Consider the following 18,748-nt stretch of genomic DNA (forward strand, 5'->3'; position numbering starts at 1 on the left):
TCATCGTAATAGGACTGGAAATTTAACGAACGACTCGTGAACATTTTTTCAAATCTGATAGAATGAAAATTTCACATAAAAATAAAAGAGTAACCTCCGGCGTGTGGAATGGGGAGATAAAATGATAAAGGATTAGTGAAATGCGGATTAGTGAAATGCAAATAAAAAGCTTTCGACCCAATCGGTAACTTGTTAGTGATAGAAAAAACCGATTCCGTTATCGAATCATAGTGGAATGTCTGATCGAACATGATATATATATATATTACTGTGCAATTTCGACCGCTGTAGTGTTACCGATTTTTCGTTATCGTTTAACGCCATGGTAAACATTCTGTTGAACTTAAACTCGTCGAATCGGATTTGGAGGAAATTCTTATCTGGATCTGAATCTCGTATAACGGACAACAGATAAACTTTTCATTCGTCACTGGATGAATATTCATTTTTTTTTTGTTTTCATAAAGAAAGTGCTTTCACGAGCAAAGATTGTTTAATATGTAGATAGAGAAATATTTCCTTTATAAAAATAATGTAGTAATGGTATTTATGAAGTATTCTCTTTATGAAAATGTTTCTTTATGTACATCTAATAATGTATAATATTTTAAATTGCTAATGAAATATTTTTTTAAGAAGATAGTATAGTAATAATCTGTATGAAGATGATTCTTTATGCAAATGTATCGACCGAACATGGTCGAAATTAAACCGAAATTAAACAACCTTTAAAATTGCTACAAAAATATTTCCTTCGCGAAAATGTTATAATAATCATCTTTATGAAGAATTTTCATCTTCAAGATTGCAGTGCAGAGAGTTAAAAGAGTGGTCGAAAACGTACCAGTGAAAGTATCTATTTATACGGCTAACAAATATTAAACTGCCTGTAAAAATTCACGACTCGAGGATTATTTTCGAGAGTTGAACCGTAGATGAATAACCCTTTAAACGCCTCCCGCTTTGATTCCCTAAATACACGAGCGCGCACGTATGCACAGGAAGGATGGGAGTCGCGTGAGTCTATACACGTAGCATTCACCGATCGCATTCTTTTGCCTTAGCATGACGAAATCCGTTCTGTGAAACGAAAAGGCACGAAACCATCGCGTCCAATTCCTCCAAGTCCACTACACCTGTACCGAATAAATTTGGGATATTTTGAATCATACATTTCCATTATAAAAAGTAGCAGCTTTTAATTTCAAATAAAAGTAGAAGCACAATCCTATCTGAAATGGAGCGATAGCATCTTATCATTTTTGCAGTATCGAACTTATCGTCATCGGCATCGTAAGATTAAAAATATTGGACGAAAGTACTCGTGTTTATTAATCCTCTTATCGCGCAAGGGAAATCAAATTTTTGTTAAACAATATAACAAAACAAGCCGATTTAAAGACTTATCGCTTTCGACTGTTAATCGCCATATGCACGACGGTTAAAAAGAGAATGGAACGGAAAACAGCGAATGTAAGTGTGTTGGATTTTTATTACTTTTGACACAAGGGTGATGGATTCAAATTTTAACCGAAGATCCTAAATAGCGCGTTGTTCGATAGGTCGAGATTCGTTGTTCTCCAGATGAGAATTTTACCCATCTTCGACTCCAACTCTAGCGCCGCCTTCGTCTAAAAATAAAAGATACTCGTCGATGAGTGTTTTCGCGATTGCCGATTCGCGCCAGCGTCGGTCGTCATTGAAAAAGTCGCGTGCTCGCGCGAACCAACCGTTTCCCAGGAAGATGACGATGACGTCAAGAAAAAGGGATCGACCGTTCGAGCCCTCGGCGTCGGCCAATCGCGCGGCGACTTTCGTTCCCTCGTCGGAAGCAGCTGACCGTTGCGTCATCCCTTACGAGCTCTACTCGGGTGTTGCGTACGTTTAACCTGCGTGTTTCGATCGCTGATGCAACGTCAGCCGAGGAAATTAGCAATACGGTGGAACTTTATTTATCGATCGGAGGAAAACCAAGTTCGGATAACTGGGGACTCGGGTAACTGAAGTTCACGAATTAATAAACGACACGTGAGCTGAGTTCGATAATAGGAGCTCACCAAAGTGTTTGGATAATCAAACAATAGAGTTCTGTATTTTCCAATCCGCGTCGCGATTAAATAAAACGTTTTCCAATAAGGGTTTTAGAATTTCCTTTTTTAATTAATTCAACTCTACGTGGATTAGCAACGTTTCCCAATATCGATGCGTTCGCTTCTTTTCGCGAGCTCAGATTGTTTATCAACATTGCGCAACCGCGTCAGATCGCGGAAAGTATTCGCGCACCGATACGTTTCGTGACGGGATTTGCTCAATTGTCGTCGAACATAATGACGAACGTGTGCGTGATTTTCTCCGTGGATGGATGGATTCAAGAACGAGGGTCGAGCTGAATGAATCCACGACGAAGGGGAAACTCGAGGAGACCCTTTTATTTTCTGGGGATTCTATTTGCGTTTTGTTTCGAGTGGGCGATTCGGGGATGAAAGGATAGACGATCCTTTTATGGCTAAGGAAATTTACCGGTGTTCACGTTTGAGACTATCTGGAAATCGGTGGAATTTTACAAGGAGAGTGTAATAGTATAAATTGGCAGCTTCTCCATTGCAATTAGTTGCAAAGCGTTTTCAGAATGTCCTCAAGGTGAAGCATGGCGCAGCAATTAACGCTCGCCTCCGTATCGCGCGTTCAGTTCCATGAAGAAACTCGCTAATAATCGTGACTCGTAGGAATTTCTCCGTGCGTAAGTTTCGTCGTCTGTATGATTTTCTACTACACCCACGACTGTTGCAATCGACCGTCTATCGGATACTTGTGATCGATCGCGAATCGCTGACGATGTACGGTGCGTTCGGCAACAGGTAAACGATTTCTCGGTAATAGTGCGGAATACCTTAACATAAGAATCAAGAATTCTATCGCATCAGAAATGTTTACTTTGCATTACAATTGGGATTGTATTGGTTTGCATTAAAAAGGGATATTAGGCCATTTGGAGTTAGGCACTCTGTATGTTACATTCTCTCTCTCTTTTTTTTAAATCTGTATCCTCGTGTTTACCACTCATTGGAATACCAGCAACAGGAGAACAGTATTCCATTCGACGAAGGACATAATAGACGGAAATATATCGCGTGTCTCGTGGAAACGATAATCCCTAGACGATAAATGGAACCCGTGGCGCAAAGACACTGGTTTGCATTGAAACCATGAATAGATAATAGAAGACCACTTACACGGGATATTCTATTCGAGTCGATCGATGCTAAACGGTGATACGTTAATTCGGTGCAAATATTGACGAACCTAACGACTGAAACGTTAAAATTGCTATTGCAAATTTTCGCGTCCCCCTTTACCCTTAATACTCTTCTATGGTAAAGCAATGTGTCGATACTTAATTACAGTCATTACTATGGATACACGCGTTTACTATACATGTAAATGTATAATTATTATAAATGTATTATTATAAATGTATTATTATAAATGTAGTCCAGCATCGCTGATTATTATACAAAATTGTATAAATCTAGCCACCCAATTAATTTACATTTCATTTCTTTGACGACATCGATTCTTGTACCATAGGTGATTGAACCAATCTCCAGATGAATAATATTATACTACATTAACGTTTCCTTTCATTGATAGACCACGTGTTCACTGCCATGCATAATTCATGGAACAATAAAAGGACTGCAAATAATTTTATTATAAGAGAAATATTTTAATGTCAATTCCAAATTTCTGTGCCTTAACATAACTTCTGGTATATCGGCGAACTAGGCGCTGATTTTTCTCATTTACCAATTCCCGTTTCCAAGAGTCTCGGCGATTCCTCGACGACGCAAGACAATAAGCCACGAGAGGCCTTCTGCGCTCGTTACATTTCGCGACACAGCAAACAAACTATTTAGCTGCATTAACCCATAAATAATTGCCATTTATCCGAACGCTCGCGATGGCTTTAATAATAGCTTTATGGCACCATTAAATTAATAAGCTGAGCTACGTACCATTATCTAGGCCGAGCAAAAACAAGAAGAGCGAGTGGTACGATAACGTACGTGTGTTTCGCAATTGGAAAATTTTCAAACAGCACAAGACATGTCAGGAAGTAGAAAAAAAAAAAAAGAAGAAATGATAAGGAGACGTTAATTTCGACTGTCGCGAAACTTGATTAATGCTGGGTATTTCAATGACGAAAGGTCGATAACGCTGTCTGAATAAAACTGTGGAAATATCGAATTGTACGATTAATTGTAGCAAGACAGACAATTGTTTATTCACGCAATTTCGCGAATAGCGGCGTAACGGAAACGAGTCGCGTGATGCAACCATTTCCACCGAATTCGTCGCCCAAGAATCGAGTGACCTTTTCGCCCTTGAGAGGACGAGCCTCCATCACTGACGGCACATTCACCGATAATGGTCGTAACGGAGTATGAGAGCGTGGGGAAGTTATCTCCCTTACCCCCACCGCTCGAATCTCCACCCCCACCAACGCGCCCAGCGTCCAGTGCCGTAGCGCGCGATGACGCGCTCCCGGGACCTTTCGACGCAAGAACTGTTCGATTCTCGCAACGCGTTACCTTGTCTTGATTTTTGGTCAACTATGCGTTGAATTGACAATAAAGTGTAGTGTATATTTGTAAAAAAAATTCACATGGAACGAAAAGAGTAGTTTAGAAAGCTTGATATAATTTCGAGTAAGATTAATAATACGTGATTACAATAATTCTGAAATGTACAATTTGATGGCGAAACATTTCTGTAAAGCACTTTCGGTCTTATCAGATAGCATAATTTAGCAACATTACTTGATTTAAGATACGGTATCGCTTTTTTCTTTATCATCGACGAATATCTCTTTGGAATACCATTTAATTTTCTTAATAAGCCACCTTTCGCTCTTAATTCCCAGGACGTAATAATTATAAATGATTCACGCTTTAATAATACTTTCATGAATTATATTCTACCGGTTGACGACCACATCCTTTCACAAAACAAAATACGAAACATCAGAGTTTCTTACACAAACTCATTTAGCCTTCGTTTATTATCCGCGCGCACGTCGAATTATCATCGACCTTCGATTCTCTTTCACAATTTCTTACACGCTCCATTACCAGCCACATATGTTGCTTCCCATTGAGGTGTAGAATTTCGCGCCAATCAAACGAACGAACAATAAAATCGCCGATAACTATCCGATCAGATGACAGGTTGAAAGTGTCCGTGTGCATAGAATTTTCGCTAGTCGTTCGTTATAGCTTATAACGATCTTCTTTCCGGTTAATTCCATCGTTTACTGTCCTGGGAAGAAGATAGGTCAGGAAAATATCGCGAAAGAAAGAATTTGCCTGGATAGGTAGGGGGATGCTTCGTCATGGTTCCGTCATTGGGCCGATCGTCTCCTTCATGGCCTCTTTTCCGCCCCACCCGTTCGCCAACACGTTCGTCCATGGAAGCGTAGGTACGCGCGTGGAACAGGCGCCTCGCTGCCATCAGTTGCAATATAAAACTCGTGCGATACGTTCGTGGAACGGTGAATCGTACGTGGCTGCTCGAACGCGAACGTAGTGACTGTCACGCGCGCGTGCTAACACCGCTTTGCGTTTACGAATCGTTTCGAAGAGGAAACCGGATCTCTCAGTTGGTGATTCCACGAAATCGTGCCGCATCGCACGCCTTTCTCGTTGGGTGCCCGGTGCACGAAAAAAAAAAAAAGAAAAAGAAAAAAAGAAAAAGAAACGTTAAACACGAAGCTTCCGGAGGACCGCGACTCGGGGTGCAACAACGAAGGGAGGGCGATGAAAACGACGTTATCCTCGAGTGACATGGTCACGCAGGAGGTGAGACGCATCGTGTAACGGAAAGCATTGAGCTCTATCCTAGGACAGAGGATTAGGATAGAGCTCAATGAACGGAAGACACTGCTTCCACTTACCGACAGGAATTCCGTTAATTGTTCGTGGCACACGAATTCGAATGATTTTTAAACTTGTACAGAGAGGGTCGATAAAAACGAGAGTGATTGACAACACACGAAAATGTGGCGCTCTTGCGTTGGTGGTGCTAGTGAGGTATAAATCGTTAAAGTGGTCATCGAATCTAACCTCGTAACGGATATTTCTCTTGATAACCGTGCCGTAAAGGGTTGACGTGGTCGTTACGTTTCTTCTGCTTTCGAATCTCCTTCGAAGGAAGGAGAACTCTTTCTGGAGTGTTACTCGAGCTCGTTCGATCGTTCCACGCACAGGGGTGTGTTTCGACTTCGATTCACGTGCCGTCGCACATGGACCGTCGGATGAGAAACATGCTCGACGATGTGAAATACTGCGACGGCATGTTTTCTCGTCGCTAGACCAGGTGTTCGTTCATTGGAGGCATGTTCCACTGTGCGAAATATCGTGGCTTTGATCATCAGGCAAACGGAGACTGGTGAACGATTAAACATTAAACCGGTGTTCGATTGCCGGCCGATAAGCGGCGTCGTAACTCTGTTGCGAAACGTTTTCCGAGCTGGTTGACGTCTTCCTCGATCGACGACACCGGTTGTCACGAGAGTGAATCGTTGGAGAGTTGCTGTAACGTAGAATATGTCGGCGAAGCGTGTTTTGTTATCGATTGGGGAAGGAAGAACGGGAAAGTAGCACGCTCGATGTTGGCCCGCGAGTGTCAATGTGCGTATCGAGGAACGATAAATGTTTGCATAATTCATCATTGGTGCTTGCTTATAACGCGGCTGATAAGGTTAAAAGTCTAACGATGTATCGCTAACAGAGTCGAGCACAATTTTATCTCGGTGACGAAAAACGGTTCGTCCGATTAAATCTTTATTCGCGAATCAAATTTCATGGATATATTTTATTTGGATGGAACTTTTATTTAAATATGCTTTACGTAGAAGTTCGTTAAAGTCGTATCGAGTATATACTCTTTTATTCAGCTACGTTTGAATAAATAGTGATTCGTTATGTAAGGAATACAACTATCCATTATATTCGCGAGTGTTTGTAACAGGTATACGTGTGCGGTATTTCTGTGGCTCTTCGTCGGGAATATGTGGTTTTCGGCGCCACAAAGTTGCTATGCGATTGCTCTCCCGTGTTTAACACTGAACCTACCACGAACGATCGTATGGCCGTTTTTAAATCTTCACGTAGTCTCTTACACGCGATCGTTTCATCTACCGTGTAACTAATCGATTTCTTTACGAGTACGACTCACCTAAGCGGAATTTTACAAAGCGTCGAAAGCGCAAAAAATATTTTAACGAGCATCGCGATCCAAGCAAATCACGAATACCTAACGGTGCAACGTTCAATTCTTATCGGTCATTTCCATCCGCACGCAACGTGTTGCATCGGTACGTACATGTGCGTAAACACTCTCGATTTTCGTAAATATCGAGCGATGAAGGTTTCTGCTTTTTTTTTTTTTTTTTGTCGAATGTTAAGTCGTTCGTCAAATAGAGCGCGGTTTGTGTTCCGCGGAAGGAGGTCGTCGCGCCTTGGAGAAATGTTTCGTCTACTGCCGGTTGTCCTTGACACTCTGGTTATGAAATTGCATAACACGGTCAACGTCGATCCGCGACACGAAATCTAGCATACGATAAACATCGCGTTCCACAACTGTGTCAATAAACGCTCTTTATTGCGCGGCGATGCCAGAGATAATTGTGTGTACATATTCTGTTCTTCTCTTTGCTTTTCGATACTCCTTGTCTTCTATACTTCGCTTCATTCCCTTCTTTTTTATGTATATAAAATTTCAAGAAAAACGAACGTTGACAGATTTCAACTTAGCACCAAGTGTGAATTACTCAAAATTTAATTCGTATAGCAGCGATTTTACACTCGTTAGGTTCCGATCACCATCTTCTTCTATACCTCGCTTCATTTGCTTCTTTTATATATGTATAAAATATATATAAAAGAAGCGAATATATGTACATATAAAATTTCAAGAAAAATGAACATTGACACATTTCAACTTAGTACCAAGTGTGAATTACTCAAAATTTAATTTGTATAGCAACGATTTCACTCTCGTTAGGTTCCGATCACCATCTAGTGAATTCATTGATGAGTGCGTATATGTATGTATTAATTTTCATTAGACCGACATATGTATATTTACCGCAATAATATCGTCATCGAATCGATTGCGAAAGTGACTGGAAGGAATGGACGTCCCCCATGTGAAGGAAGTTGTTAAAGTCCGTCGGCAACGAGGAAGCAGTTCCTCGATCGCCTCTCGGCGCGCATACATTTCCATGTGAAAGTATTGCATAAACGCGAACGCGTGAAAGATCATCGGTTGGGTATTTCCCTCCGTGAACATCGCCACGTGCATTTGGACGAATCGGTGTGCATTGGCCTTTGCACGTTCTTCCTATAGCGTTGCATGCGGTGCGCGCAGGGTGCATCTACTGTACCATTCATTCATAAAACGGTCCTATTGGCTGGCGCACGGGTGTGTCGGTGACGTCACGGTCAGATCAATGCCATGCCTCGCGGCGCGGAAGAGGGAAATTGGCGGGAATTTCGAACGTCCTAAACGGCCGGCAAAAGACGTTTCGTTTATTTGCGTCGCATAATCGATGCCCTTGGGAGTTCTTTTCGATGGGTGATGCAACATTCGTTACGTTTTGCGTGTGACTAGATAAGTTAAACGTCGATCGATTTTATAATTCGTTTGATTATCCGCGGATGTTTATGCAAGTTCGTATTTTCAGAACGATAATTGAAGCTTAAATGAAAGTATTATCTTCTAAACACGTGTAACATGTATATTATTCTTGATATTTTATATATTTTTGCATTACATTTTGATTCATCATAAATGCATAAGCGGTCTAATTATCGTGCATACCAGGCGATTACAGAAACTAGAACGATCTGTGGTACCTTTTTGAGCTGTTACCTCAGTAATTGGTTCGACGAAATGGAAGATCGTGTCCGAAATTCGCAGTGGACAGTGGTGTCTTTGATCGGTTTCGAGGAACCGATAGAAGAGGCCAGCAACCTTTCCTCCTTTCCCCTGTACGTCGTGTACAAGGTACGCGTTATTCCCCGATTGCGACGATCGATTCGGATTGTCGATTAAATTTCCCAGCCACGTGACGTCTCTAATCGCTCTCGACCGTCGTTCCACGTTTCTTTCTTTGTGCGACACTCCGTTATTAATACTTGCCCCACATTCGATCATGCGAAGAAAGACGCCTCGCGACGGTCAGCTGCCAGATTGAACTAAACGCGTCGCGTCGCGACGAACAATGTAAATAAAGCGCGTCGCTAACGAGTCCCATATTGACATCGGTATGGCAAAAAGTAATCCGTTGCTATCGTTAACGAGCACGGTTGGGTAGCGATTTCTTTCAGATATCTTCTATTTAATTTAATGTAATTTATTAGGAAAAACCACAGGACTCGAACGCAGGAATCATATTTTTGAACAATTCGATCGTACAATAAATAACAGAGTAACAGTAAAACAATCACTGTATTTTTGTATGTACAGAGCTTGTTTCTCGACGTTCGATTATTACGAAAGTATTCAGGAAATTAAAAAATAAATCGCTGCTCAATTAAGCTCGACGCAGACCACGTCGTAGCAGAAGAATGTGGTTCGTGGGCTGTGCAACGCAGATTTCAAGGTCGATTCGATCGCGTCGGTGCACTCTGAGAGGAAACATGTAATTGCGCGACCGTTTTCCTACCAAAATTCTGCACGTGTGCATATGTATAGGTTGTTTACGTCGCGATTATCGATCCAGGACTCCGTGGCAGTGTCACGACCCAAATTGGTCGTTTGTTTCTTTTGTTGTCCGGATTTCCCTCGAGGAAAATGAATTTCGAGTAGTTTATCGCTGATAATAACGAATCACGAGGGGGAAAACCACTTTTAGAGAAGAAAACAGTATCGATATTTTGGACATCGTTGCAACGATGAGAAACGTCCAAGATAAATCTTTTTACAGACATACTAAAACCACGTACCTTGAATCATATTTTTCCCTAGTGTTTTCCTTAAGAATTTTTCTGAATTTTCCAAATTTTGTCGGTAAAGCACAATTGTTATAATTCTAATGATCTATTTCGCTAATTCAGTTTGCGTTGGCAGAAATGAAATCTAAGAAGAAGTCACAAAGTAACGCGCACGAATAAAAATGTTTCACGGCAGCAGAGGTAATTTTCCATTCTCGCGCCGACGAGAAAACATGTTTATTATTACCCAACTATGTATTATTCTCGGGGAATGGACCGTGATATCGCGAGACGCAAGAAAGTACAAAAATGTTCGATAGCTCGTTTAAAAAAAAAAATCGTTTTCACGGAGAGCCGCGTTTTGCATAAACTAACATCGGAAAAAAGAATGCAAACGTTATCGCGCATTCGATGAATACGCTCGATCCACTTGCAAGGACGATTCGCCGACCGATACATGTTTAAAAAATCTGAAATTTTGCAGAAATAAGTTGCACGTGATCTAAGAAAAGACACGACCTAATAAAAATACGAATTCGAATGAATGTCCGTAGTCCAACGATTACAGTGATTTCTTAGATTAAGTTCAATTGTTTCGGTGGCAATTCGTCGAGTAATTTCTTGCGGTAAATGAAAACCAAACCTGACCTACACTTTCGCTGCAATTTCGAATCTTTATTTCCCGTGTCTAACTACTAGATAGCTTGCCATTAGAAAATACCTTCAATTTAAAGTGGATTTCCTTACGCGAAATTGTGAATCTCTTAGAAAGTTAAAATTGCAGGTATAACGAAAGCTATGCCGCTGCACATGTATAACGTATTCAAATCGAGTAGCGACCGACTACATTTACGATAAACTATGTTACGTCAATTCTTCGATCTTGTCTTGGATTTCTTTTTTGTAGATGCTCGAAAGTGTTGACAATTTATATGCTACATAGTAATAATAATTACAGCGTGTTCCGATTGAAATAATAAATAAATGAAATTGAATTACATCGAATTGTATTGAACTAATTAAAACGTATTTCAATATATTCTCTCGGAACATTTTGAATCCACTTATAGAGCATACTCGCATATTTATGACACTTCGTATCGAAAAACGCATTGAATAAAATAGATTGTCATGTGTCGATAACATTTTCCTTGAAGTTATTTTTGTTTAACCGATTCGAAGGTTATTTAGATTAAAGGGAACTTAAAGGGAATCGTACCCGTCTTAAAGAGGATCATTGCAATCAACTAAAGGGATTTCAATTTTCAAATGAATTTATATTGCACGCGTTTCTTGGTATTGATAATAGAGCAAATAAAAGATATCAGTTTTATTGCAATAGTATTCTTTTCGCGCGAGAAAAAACCTGGAAGTTATAAAAAAAAACGCGACACTAGCGCCTTAGTGGCGTCGGTTTCTGGTTATCTGATTTTTAAAATGATAAAACTAATAATTAATCCTCGGTTTTACTTTTGAAACCAAAATCGAAGGAATAGGAACTTATACTTTTCAAGTATAAAAATTGCGACGCAAATATCATATCAAGTAATTGAAAGGTATTTGCATCTCTCGAGTGTTAACGAATGCCTATTAAATCGATACTCTGCGACCATTACCCTACCCTATACTTAATTCTCCCGACGCTATCCGCGCAAAGCTCCCGACTCTCTCTCGTTGCTCTTTATGGTAGCACGCGATTCTTCCGGACACGCGGTTCGCGCACACAGGCGCGCAGAGAGCTGCACACGGAGCCCAACTTGCATACTTTCGTGCCAGACTAATCTTAAACAAGTTCTCGGGACTGCATCGTTTATAGAATCGATTGACGTTGTTATCCAGTCACACGTTTTCTGTTGTGCGTCAATAGCGCCGTCGATATTGACTCATTCATCAAATGTTTGCGCCGTACCTCGTCGAAATATGACTGCTGAAACAATACTATATTTCGAAACGTTACGATCGAATCGAGTAATTATTTTATTATCGCTCGGGTACGTTCGGAGTGAAATCGAGAAGAACGCGGGATTTTATTTCGCTTGTAATTAGGATTAATCTCAGGTATTGTTTACCGAAACGTGCATCGGGAAAATGCGTAAAACGATGCCAGCATCTCTCTTTCTCTGTACGTATCGGATGCAGTTATGCAATATAATGCAGCTGCGCGGACGATTGTATAGATAATGCCGTTCAAGGACGTCTCGTAACGCTCGGTTACGCGGCGAACGATCGATAACGAAATTTTCGTTTGTTTCGCAGATAAAAGACATCTGCAAGGACCTCGTCCTTTCGAACGACCAGCTACGGCTGGTCATGCAGAGGCTCAACGAGGAGATACAGAAAGGGCTATCCAAGGAAACGCACAACGACGCCATCGTCAAGTGCTTCACGACTTACGTGCAGGATCTTCCAAATGGAACTGGTAAGGACATTTCGTCCGGGGTAATTCGATCTATCGCTTTTGTGGTATGGTCGAACCTGGATGAGTGGGGGAACCTCTATTATTTGAACCTCTAATAACTTTCGAGAACAAAATACAATTTGTCTCATTTGCAGAGAAGGGCAACTTTTTGGCGCTGGATCTGGGCGGTACGAACTTCAGGGTACTACTCATCACCCTGGACGGTCAGAACTTCGACATGAAGAGCAAAATTTACGCGATACCGCAGAGCCTCATGCTGGGAACCGGTACCCAGCTCTTCGATCACATAGCCCAGTGTTTAGCCCTGTTCGTGAAGGATCTGGATCTCCAGGACCAGGTTCTGCCCCTTGGGTTCACCTTCAGCTTTCCGTTGACTCAGCACGGATTGACGAAGGGCTACCTAGTCAGGTGGACGAAGGGCTTCGATTGCGAAGGCGTGGTGGGCGAGGATGTCGTTGCTCTCCTCGAGAAGGCGATAGAGAGAAGAAAGGTGCGATCTTTTTCATCGCTTTTACAGAGGACGCTTACTGTCCATTTGAAAACTCTGTGTTTATGGTGCGACGTTTTTTTTTTTTTTGAAAAATTCATAACTTTTTTTATGGTTCAGTAGAAAAATCTGCAAAAATTCACAAAAGGGTATTTTAGTAGGGTGCTATAGTATAAAAGAATTTCAGCCAAATATAAAATGGTCGAAACGACTTGAAACGGCCCGTATTGTATACATCCACAGTTTAGTAATTACACAGTACCGAAGAAGGGAGCTAATTTTTATTTGTCGCGCAGGATGTCAAAATCGACGTGTGCGCCATTTTGAATGACACCACAGGAACGTTAATGTCATGCGCTTGGAAAAACAGGAATTGCCGTATCGGATTGATCGTTGGTGGGTACACGAATCGACATTTAGAACAATCACGTTGCACGTAAAACGATTTTTAAAATCGTGACGATGTTGTATAAACTTTGAGTTTCATTTAGGAACGGGTAGCAACGCCTGCTACGTGGAGAAGACGAAGAACTTGGAGTGCGCGATACCTGGAAATTACTCGCCCGACAAGCCAAACATGTTGATAAACACCGAATGGGGCGCCTTCGGTGAGCGCGGAACTCTCGACTTCGTGACGACGGAGTACGATCGATCCATCGACGAGAACTCGATCAACCCTGGCAAACAATTATTCGAGAAGATGATCTCTGGAATGTACATGGGCGAGCTGGCGAGGTTGGTCCTCGAGAAGGCTGTCGATGCTAACCTCCTGTTCGGTGGAAAAGGCCCTAGCAACATCAAGAAACGCGGAAAGTTCTTCACCAAATACGTATCCGAAATTGAAAAGTGAGTGGTATTGTCTCCCAAACTACATCCCTTGTAAACATTGTGGAACGTTTTAGACGGTTGTCTTGTTTGTACCGAGTTACAGGGAATTTGATTGTTTAATAAGAATCGTAGCTAATATTTCTGCGAACCAAGTAGCCTGTACTTTTCGTTGGAAGGTAGAGAACGGGTGAAAAAAATATTCATGCGGGTTGGAGGGAAATTATAGAAGCTATAAAGATATCGCAAACACGAAGAATCGTTGTTTGCGCAGCATCGTGATTCTATTTTTCGTCGTTCGTTTTCAGCGACCCCAAAGGAAAGTACACGAACTGCCGTCAGGTTTTGTCGGAACTGGGTATGCGGAACGTGAGCGATCAGGATTGCGAGAATGTTAGGTACGTTTGCTCCGTTGTGTCGCGAAGGGCGGCCCATCTCGCCAGCGCTGGAATCGCCACTCTTCTCAACAAAATGGGGGAGAACGACGTCACAGTAGGGATCGACGGTTCGGTTTACAGATACCACCCACACTTTCACGATCTTATGACCGAGAAAATCAGCCAGTTACAGAATCATACGGTGAGTGAATCGGTTCTTCGCGATCAATTTCCGTCGAAATTCGCAACGTGACGAGTAAATTTGATTTCTTCTCGCGTTGCAGTTCGGCTTGATGCTGTCAGAAGACGGTAGCGGCCGCGGCGCGGCGCTGGTCGCCGCGGTTGCGGCGCAAAAACGGTGAAGATAGGGGCTGTGCCACGTCTGTTCGACTTAGCTTAAATTAAGTTATATACGCAGTAACAACACAAATTTTCACACATACACCCAAGAAACCATTAACGTATATGTACACGAAATGCATAAAAGTCACGCGTATGCGTCGAGGAGGAAGTCGAGGAAGCTGGGAAGGATTGGCGAACAAAGAGAAAAGAAAACAAGAGAGACGAATGGGAGTCCGAAACACGAGTGAGTGAGAACACCGGAGGCACGGAGACTTCAAGATTTGTTAGAGAAAATTAGAGAAAGTCAGAGAGGGATCATCCACCAGTCTACGAGCTAGTATTGCACGCGGAGTGAGACGCGTAGCGTGGATCACTTTGAAAAAAATAAAAACGAGCAGAAGTTCGATCGATTCGATACATCTGTTCGGAGATGTAGTCTCCTAAAATTAACGCCGTTCAATTTGGGTGAATGTGACGGCGATAGAAAAATAGAACGAAAACGGCGATACTCCTAGTTGTGCGTTTTCGCACGTGGTCCAGCGACTGATTCGACGACTCTAACGCGGTTGCTAGAGTGCAAACGAATAAATCAATATTTAAAATGTTACATTACTGCCAGGAGTGCAGCTCAGAAGATACGAACTGGAAGTATTTAAACAATGCAGAGGGATACGCGAATTCGCGAAGAGAATAACTCGAGTCAATACGGAGATTTCCATTTTCGAGTGATCTTCACGCACCGATGAAACTGAACGTTATATTTTTCATTGGATATCCGGGAGAATACCAGAAGTGGACCGTTGAAATCTTCCCGATGAAAAGGAGTCCAAAGACAACCCACATCGGACTACCTTTTATTTCGAGTCATTGGAACTCATCAAAAAATGATTTCAATGACTTGTAATAAAAGTGATCCGATTGATGCCGTGTTTGGTCTCGTTTTCACGGAGAAAACTTCGCCAAGCATTTGGTAATATTCTCACGAAGATTAAATAAAAAATATAAAAGTTTTTGAATGTTTACAACGAAAGGTTTGCGAGGACCTCGGTTGGAAGCGAACAGGCGGTCGCTTGAAAGCGGGAACCGTTTCAAGAATCGCGTGTCCTGCGATCCCGTAGGCTGAGCCTCCTCTGTTTCTCGTTTCGGGCTGCGACGGTAGGGTGTCGAAACAAAGAGGACGACGGTTAACGACGGACGGATTCTTTGGTTCGCATAGATCGATTTATAAATTATTTGTATCGTCGTTTTATCCTACAGTAATCTTATTGTAACGTGTAGAGCGCGTGAGCGAGCGATGGATGGACGAACGATGCGAGAATGGGCGAAAGAGTGCGAGTAGCGTGTTTTACAACAGTTTACTAGCGAACAGTAGTACCGTTTTAAGGGATTTTAGGCGGTTTGAAGTATTTTTAGATTTATAGGCCACGGTCGCGCTAGAAAACAGCTCGGTGTCCTTTCTATTTTTTTTTTTCTTTTTTTTTTCTCTCTCATTGTCGCGCGACAGTTTTTCGTGTCCGTGACGAACTCGAGACCCGCTAAAAGGAAAAAAGAGAAAGATAGAAAAAGAAGAAAACGTGGGGGAGAGAGCGAGAGCGACTGCGTATAGCACAATTTGCGTTTGAAGTCGATGGAGAAAAAGAGACGTAACTAATTTAAAGAAACTTAAACCTTAATCGTAAGTATTATTATTATTGTATTCTACCCGGTGAATCGTCGTTGAACGACCAGAGAAACCGGGAAGGGGGCTAAGAAGAGACTAACGATTTTCTGATTTCTCCATCCGTCTTCGAGTACCCTCGCACTTCCTCGTTACCTACTCTCCCCACCCTAAAAAAAAAAAAAAAAAGCAAAAAAAAACACTCGCGACCGCGAATGGTCGCTACTCCCTCATCTCGACACGGACGCGTAACAGGGTTACGTGTCGCAACGTGTATTTTATTTTAAACGTTGATTGCCATTCAACGTGCGTTCCTACGAGTAAGATTACGAAACGTAGGAAAGATGGTCGCCCTCTTTCCTCCCCCTCTGCCTCCGAAAGTTGCGCGAAAACAAGACAAAACGTTCGCGTTGTCGGAGACCCAGATCTCTCTCTCTCTCTCTCTCTCTCTCTCCCTCTATTGTTTGTACTTGTTATTGTCGTCACTACGATAAGAAACGCGCGCGCGACGCCAGTGATAGAAAAATAATCGAACACACGCATACACGTATATACGTATAAACGCAACATATACAACCTATGCGGACAGGTGAACGCATTTTTCACGCGGATTCTACCTCGAGAACTCTGGTTCCGCGCTCGTGTCGAGCGTTTCCGATTCCTCGTTCCCCCTTTCTGTCATCACCATGCTGCGACGACTGTGGAGACCGAAGACGGTGAGTACCGACACGAGTCGCGATAAGAGACTTCTTTTCATTTTTCAATCGTAGCGGCCATAGACGCAACGATTCATCCTATAGACAGAAGTAAATAGCATAGGTAGCTCGACGAGTTTAATAAAATCCCAGGACTCGGTTTGGTTTGGACGTTTCTTTCGTCATGTTTTTATAGTATCGTGTCAAACGGAGTCACACAGGCTCGGACGATGATCCAACCTGGTGTTGTCCCGGTCACTGTTTCTCGGGGCTCTTATTGAACATGTCGAGCTAGGTACGAGTGGCTTCAGAATCGGTTGGGAATCAGGGTCACAGAGAGACATGAGTGAGACTTGCACCGTGAGTCGTGCGTAGCTCAACAGGTCGAGTAAGACAACTCTGGAGTAAAATATCGGGTCCTAGACAATAACAGATGGGTTACGAGTCTAGGGGTAGTCTGATCACCTAGCTTCATCCCTGCCACTAGTTTATCAATTCTCAGATCACTCGGAGCTCTATATCGAACTCGTTGAGCTATGTATGAATACACGATTGCAGGGGATCAGGGTACAGAGCGAAACTGAAACAAGTCTGTCCTAGGAGACGTGTATTTTCAGTCGAAATCCAGTAATTACTTTGATAATATTTTACGTCTCTGTATTGCGAGGCATGTATAGCTCAATAAATTAAAGAAGATCCCTGGACTCGGTTCGACGTTGATTCCTTTCATTCTTTCTGACATTGAACGATCTCCCTAGGACCCTTCCACGATCCTACTTATTTGAAACATTATCAAAAGTCACCTGCTACTCGACTCCAAACTTGGGTAATCGTCCAACTACTTGGTTCCACCTACTTACCTCTACCTGAGACACCTCTTCAGGGATCTCATTAATCTTGAGCTATACGTCTAATTGCACCGATAGTCCACGTCAGACATGCGATAGGTTGCACAACGACCTCCGCACACCTGACAATTATCACTCGAACAATATTGTACCGTTGCTCGCATTATTGTAAAAGGAATCATTACGTCTGTGGTCCCTATTAGAGCGACGAGTCGATGTCGACACGCGCATACCGCGCGCCGTGGCGTATTTTACTAAATGGAGAATTAAAGAAACAAAAGAAAAACGAAGGCAAAAAAAAAAACTATGGGAAGGTACGAGTAAATTATAGTGTCGCAGATTCCTAGCACCGCGACAGGTTCTTTTGGACATGCATCGAATTACACTCGATAGGTTGCGTAAGAAAAATCAACAGCTCCGAGAGACAGGATCCGTTCCTATTCGATGGTATGAAAAGAAAAAATCATGTCCCACGTATTGGATTGCAAAAGTCGAACGTCGGACGTTTATCGACGACCGGTGTTCCGTTTCATCGCGATGAAACGCGCTGGTGGATATCGAGTGAACCGGAAATGCTGGTAGAATAATCGTTGTCGAGAGACGATCGTTTGCGATCGAGTCGTCTCGATGGAACATCGCTGCTTTCGGAGCGTCGCGACTTTTTTTTACATTTACGAAACTGGTTAATGTTGTTAAGATGTGTACAAATTGAAGGTGCAAAATAAAAATCATCGTAAATCCCGTTTACGCTTTACCAACCGTCACACGTGGGACTTGAAAGTCAACGATACTTACCGTCATTCGCACACTAATGAAAGTTGACGATTTTCTATAATTTAAACAAAATTTCATTTTGCTTGTGTGAGAATGTTAGAAATGAATCGGCGATATCTTCCCGATTACAACGAGCCCAAACACGAGGTAGTGTGGATTAATTTTGATTTTGAATGATTTAAGTCTTCAGAAAATGATTCGAATGATGTGGAATGAAAGTGATCCGAATAGGGTCGTGTATGGGCTCATTTTCATCGGGGAAAGCTCGCCAAACCTTTAAAAACATTCTCACGAGGATACCTCAAGTATCTAATAGAGTAAAAAAA

At 42.1% G+C, this 18,748-nt stretch overlaps 1 protein-coding gene across 3 annotated transcripts in view; it reads left to right on the top strand.

The window, feature by feature from the left end:
• The window catches only part of LOC128890732 (hexokinase type 2), a 29,478-nt gene extending 11,085 nt beyond the window's left edge, over window positions 1–18,393 (top strand). For 2 of the 3 annotated variants that reach the window (XM_054149523.1, XM_054149513.1), the window contains exons 2-7: window positions 12,255–12,417; window positions 12,552–12,907; window positions 13,201–13,300; window positions 13,396–13,750; window positions 14,038–14,308; window positions 14,391–18,393. In XM_054149523.1, coding sequence (XP_054005498.1) covers window positions 12,255–12,417; window positions 12,552–12,907; window positions 13,201–13,300; window positions 13,396–13,750; window positions 14,038–14,308; window positions 14,391–14,468 — 1,323 coding nt within the window. In that variant the 3' untranslated portion in view covers window positions 14,469–18,393. Of the gene's footprint in view, window positions 1–5,280; window positions 5,859–12,254; window positions 12,418–12,551; window positions 12,908–13,200; window positions 13,301–13,395; window positions 13,751–14,037; window positions 14,309–14,390 lie in introns of those variants that run through there. The other variant, XM_054149533.1, reaches the window with a different exon arrangement.
• Window positions 18,394–18,748: the final 355 nt, after the last annotated feature.

This window comes from Hylaeus anthracinus, unplaced genomic scaffold, assembly GCF_026225885.1.
Source record: "Hylaeus anthracinus isolate JK02 unplaced genomic scaffold, UHH_iyHylAnth1.0_haploid 0, whole genome shotgun sequence".
Classification (NCBI taxonomy): Eukaryota; Metazoa; Arthropoda; class Insecta; order Hymenoptera; family Colletidae; genus Hylaeus; species Hylaeus anthracinus.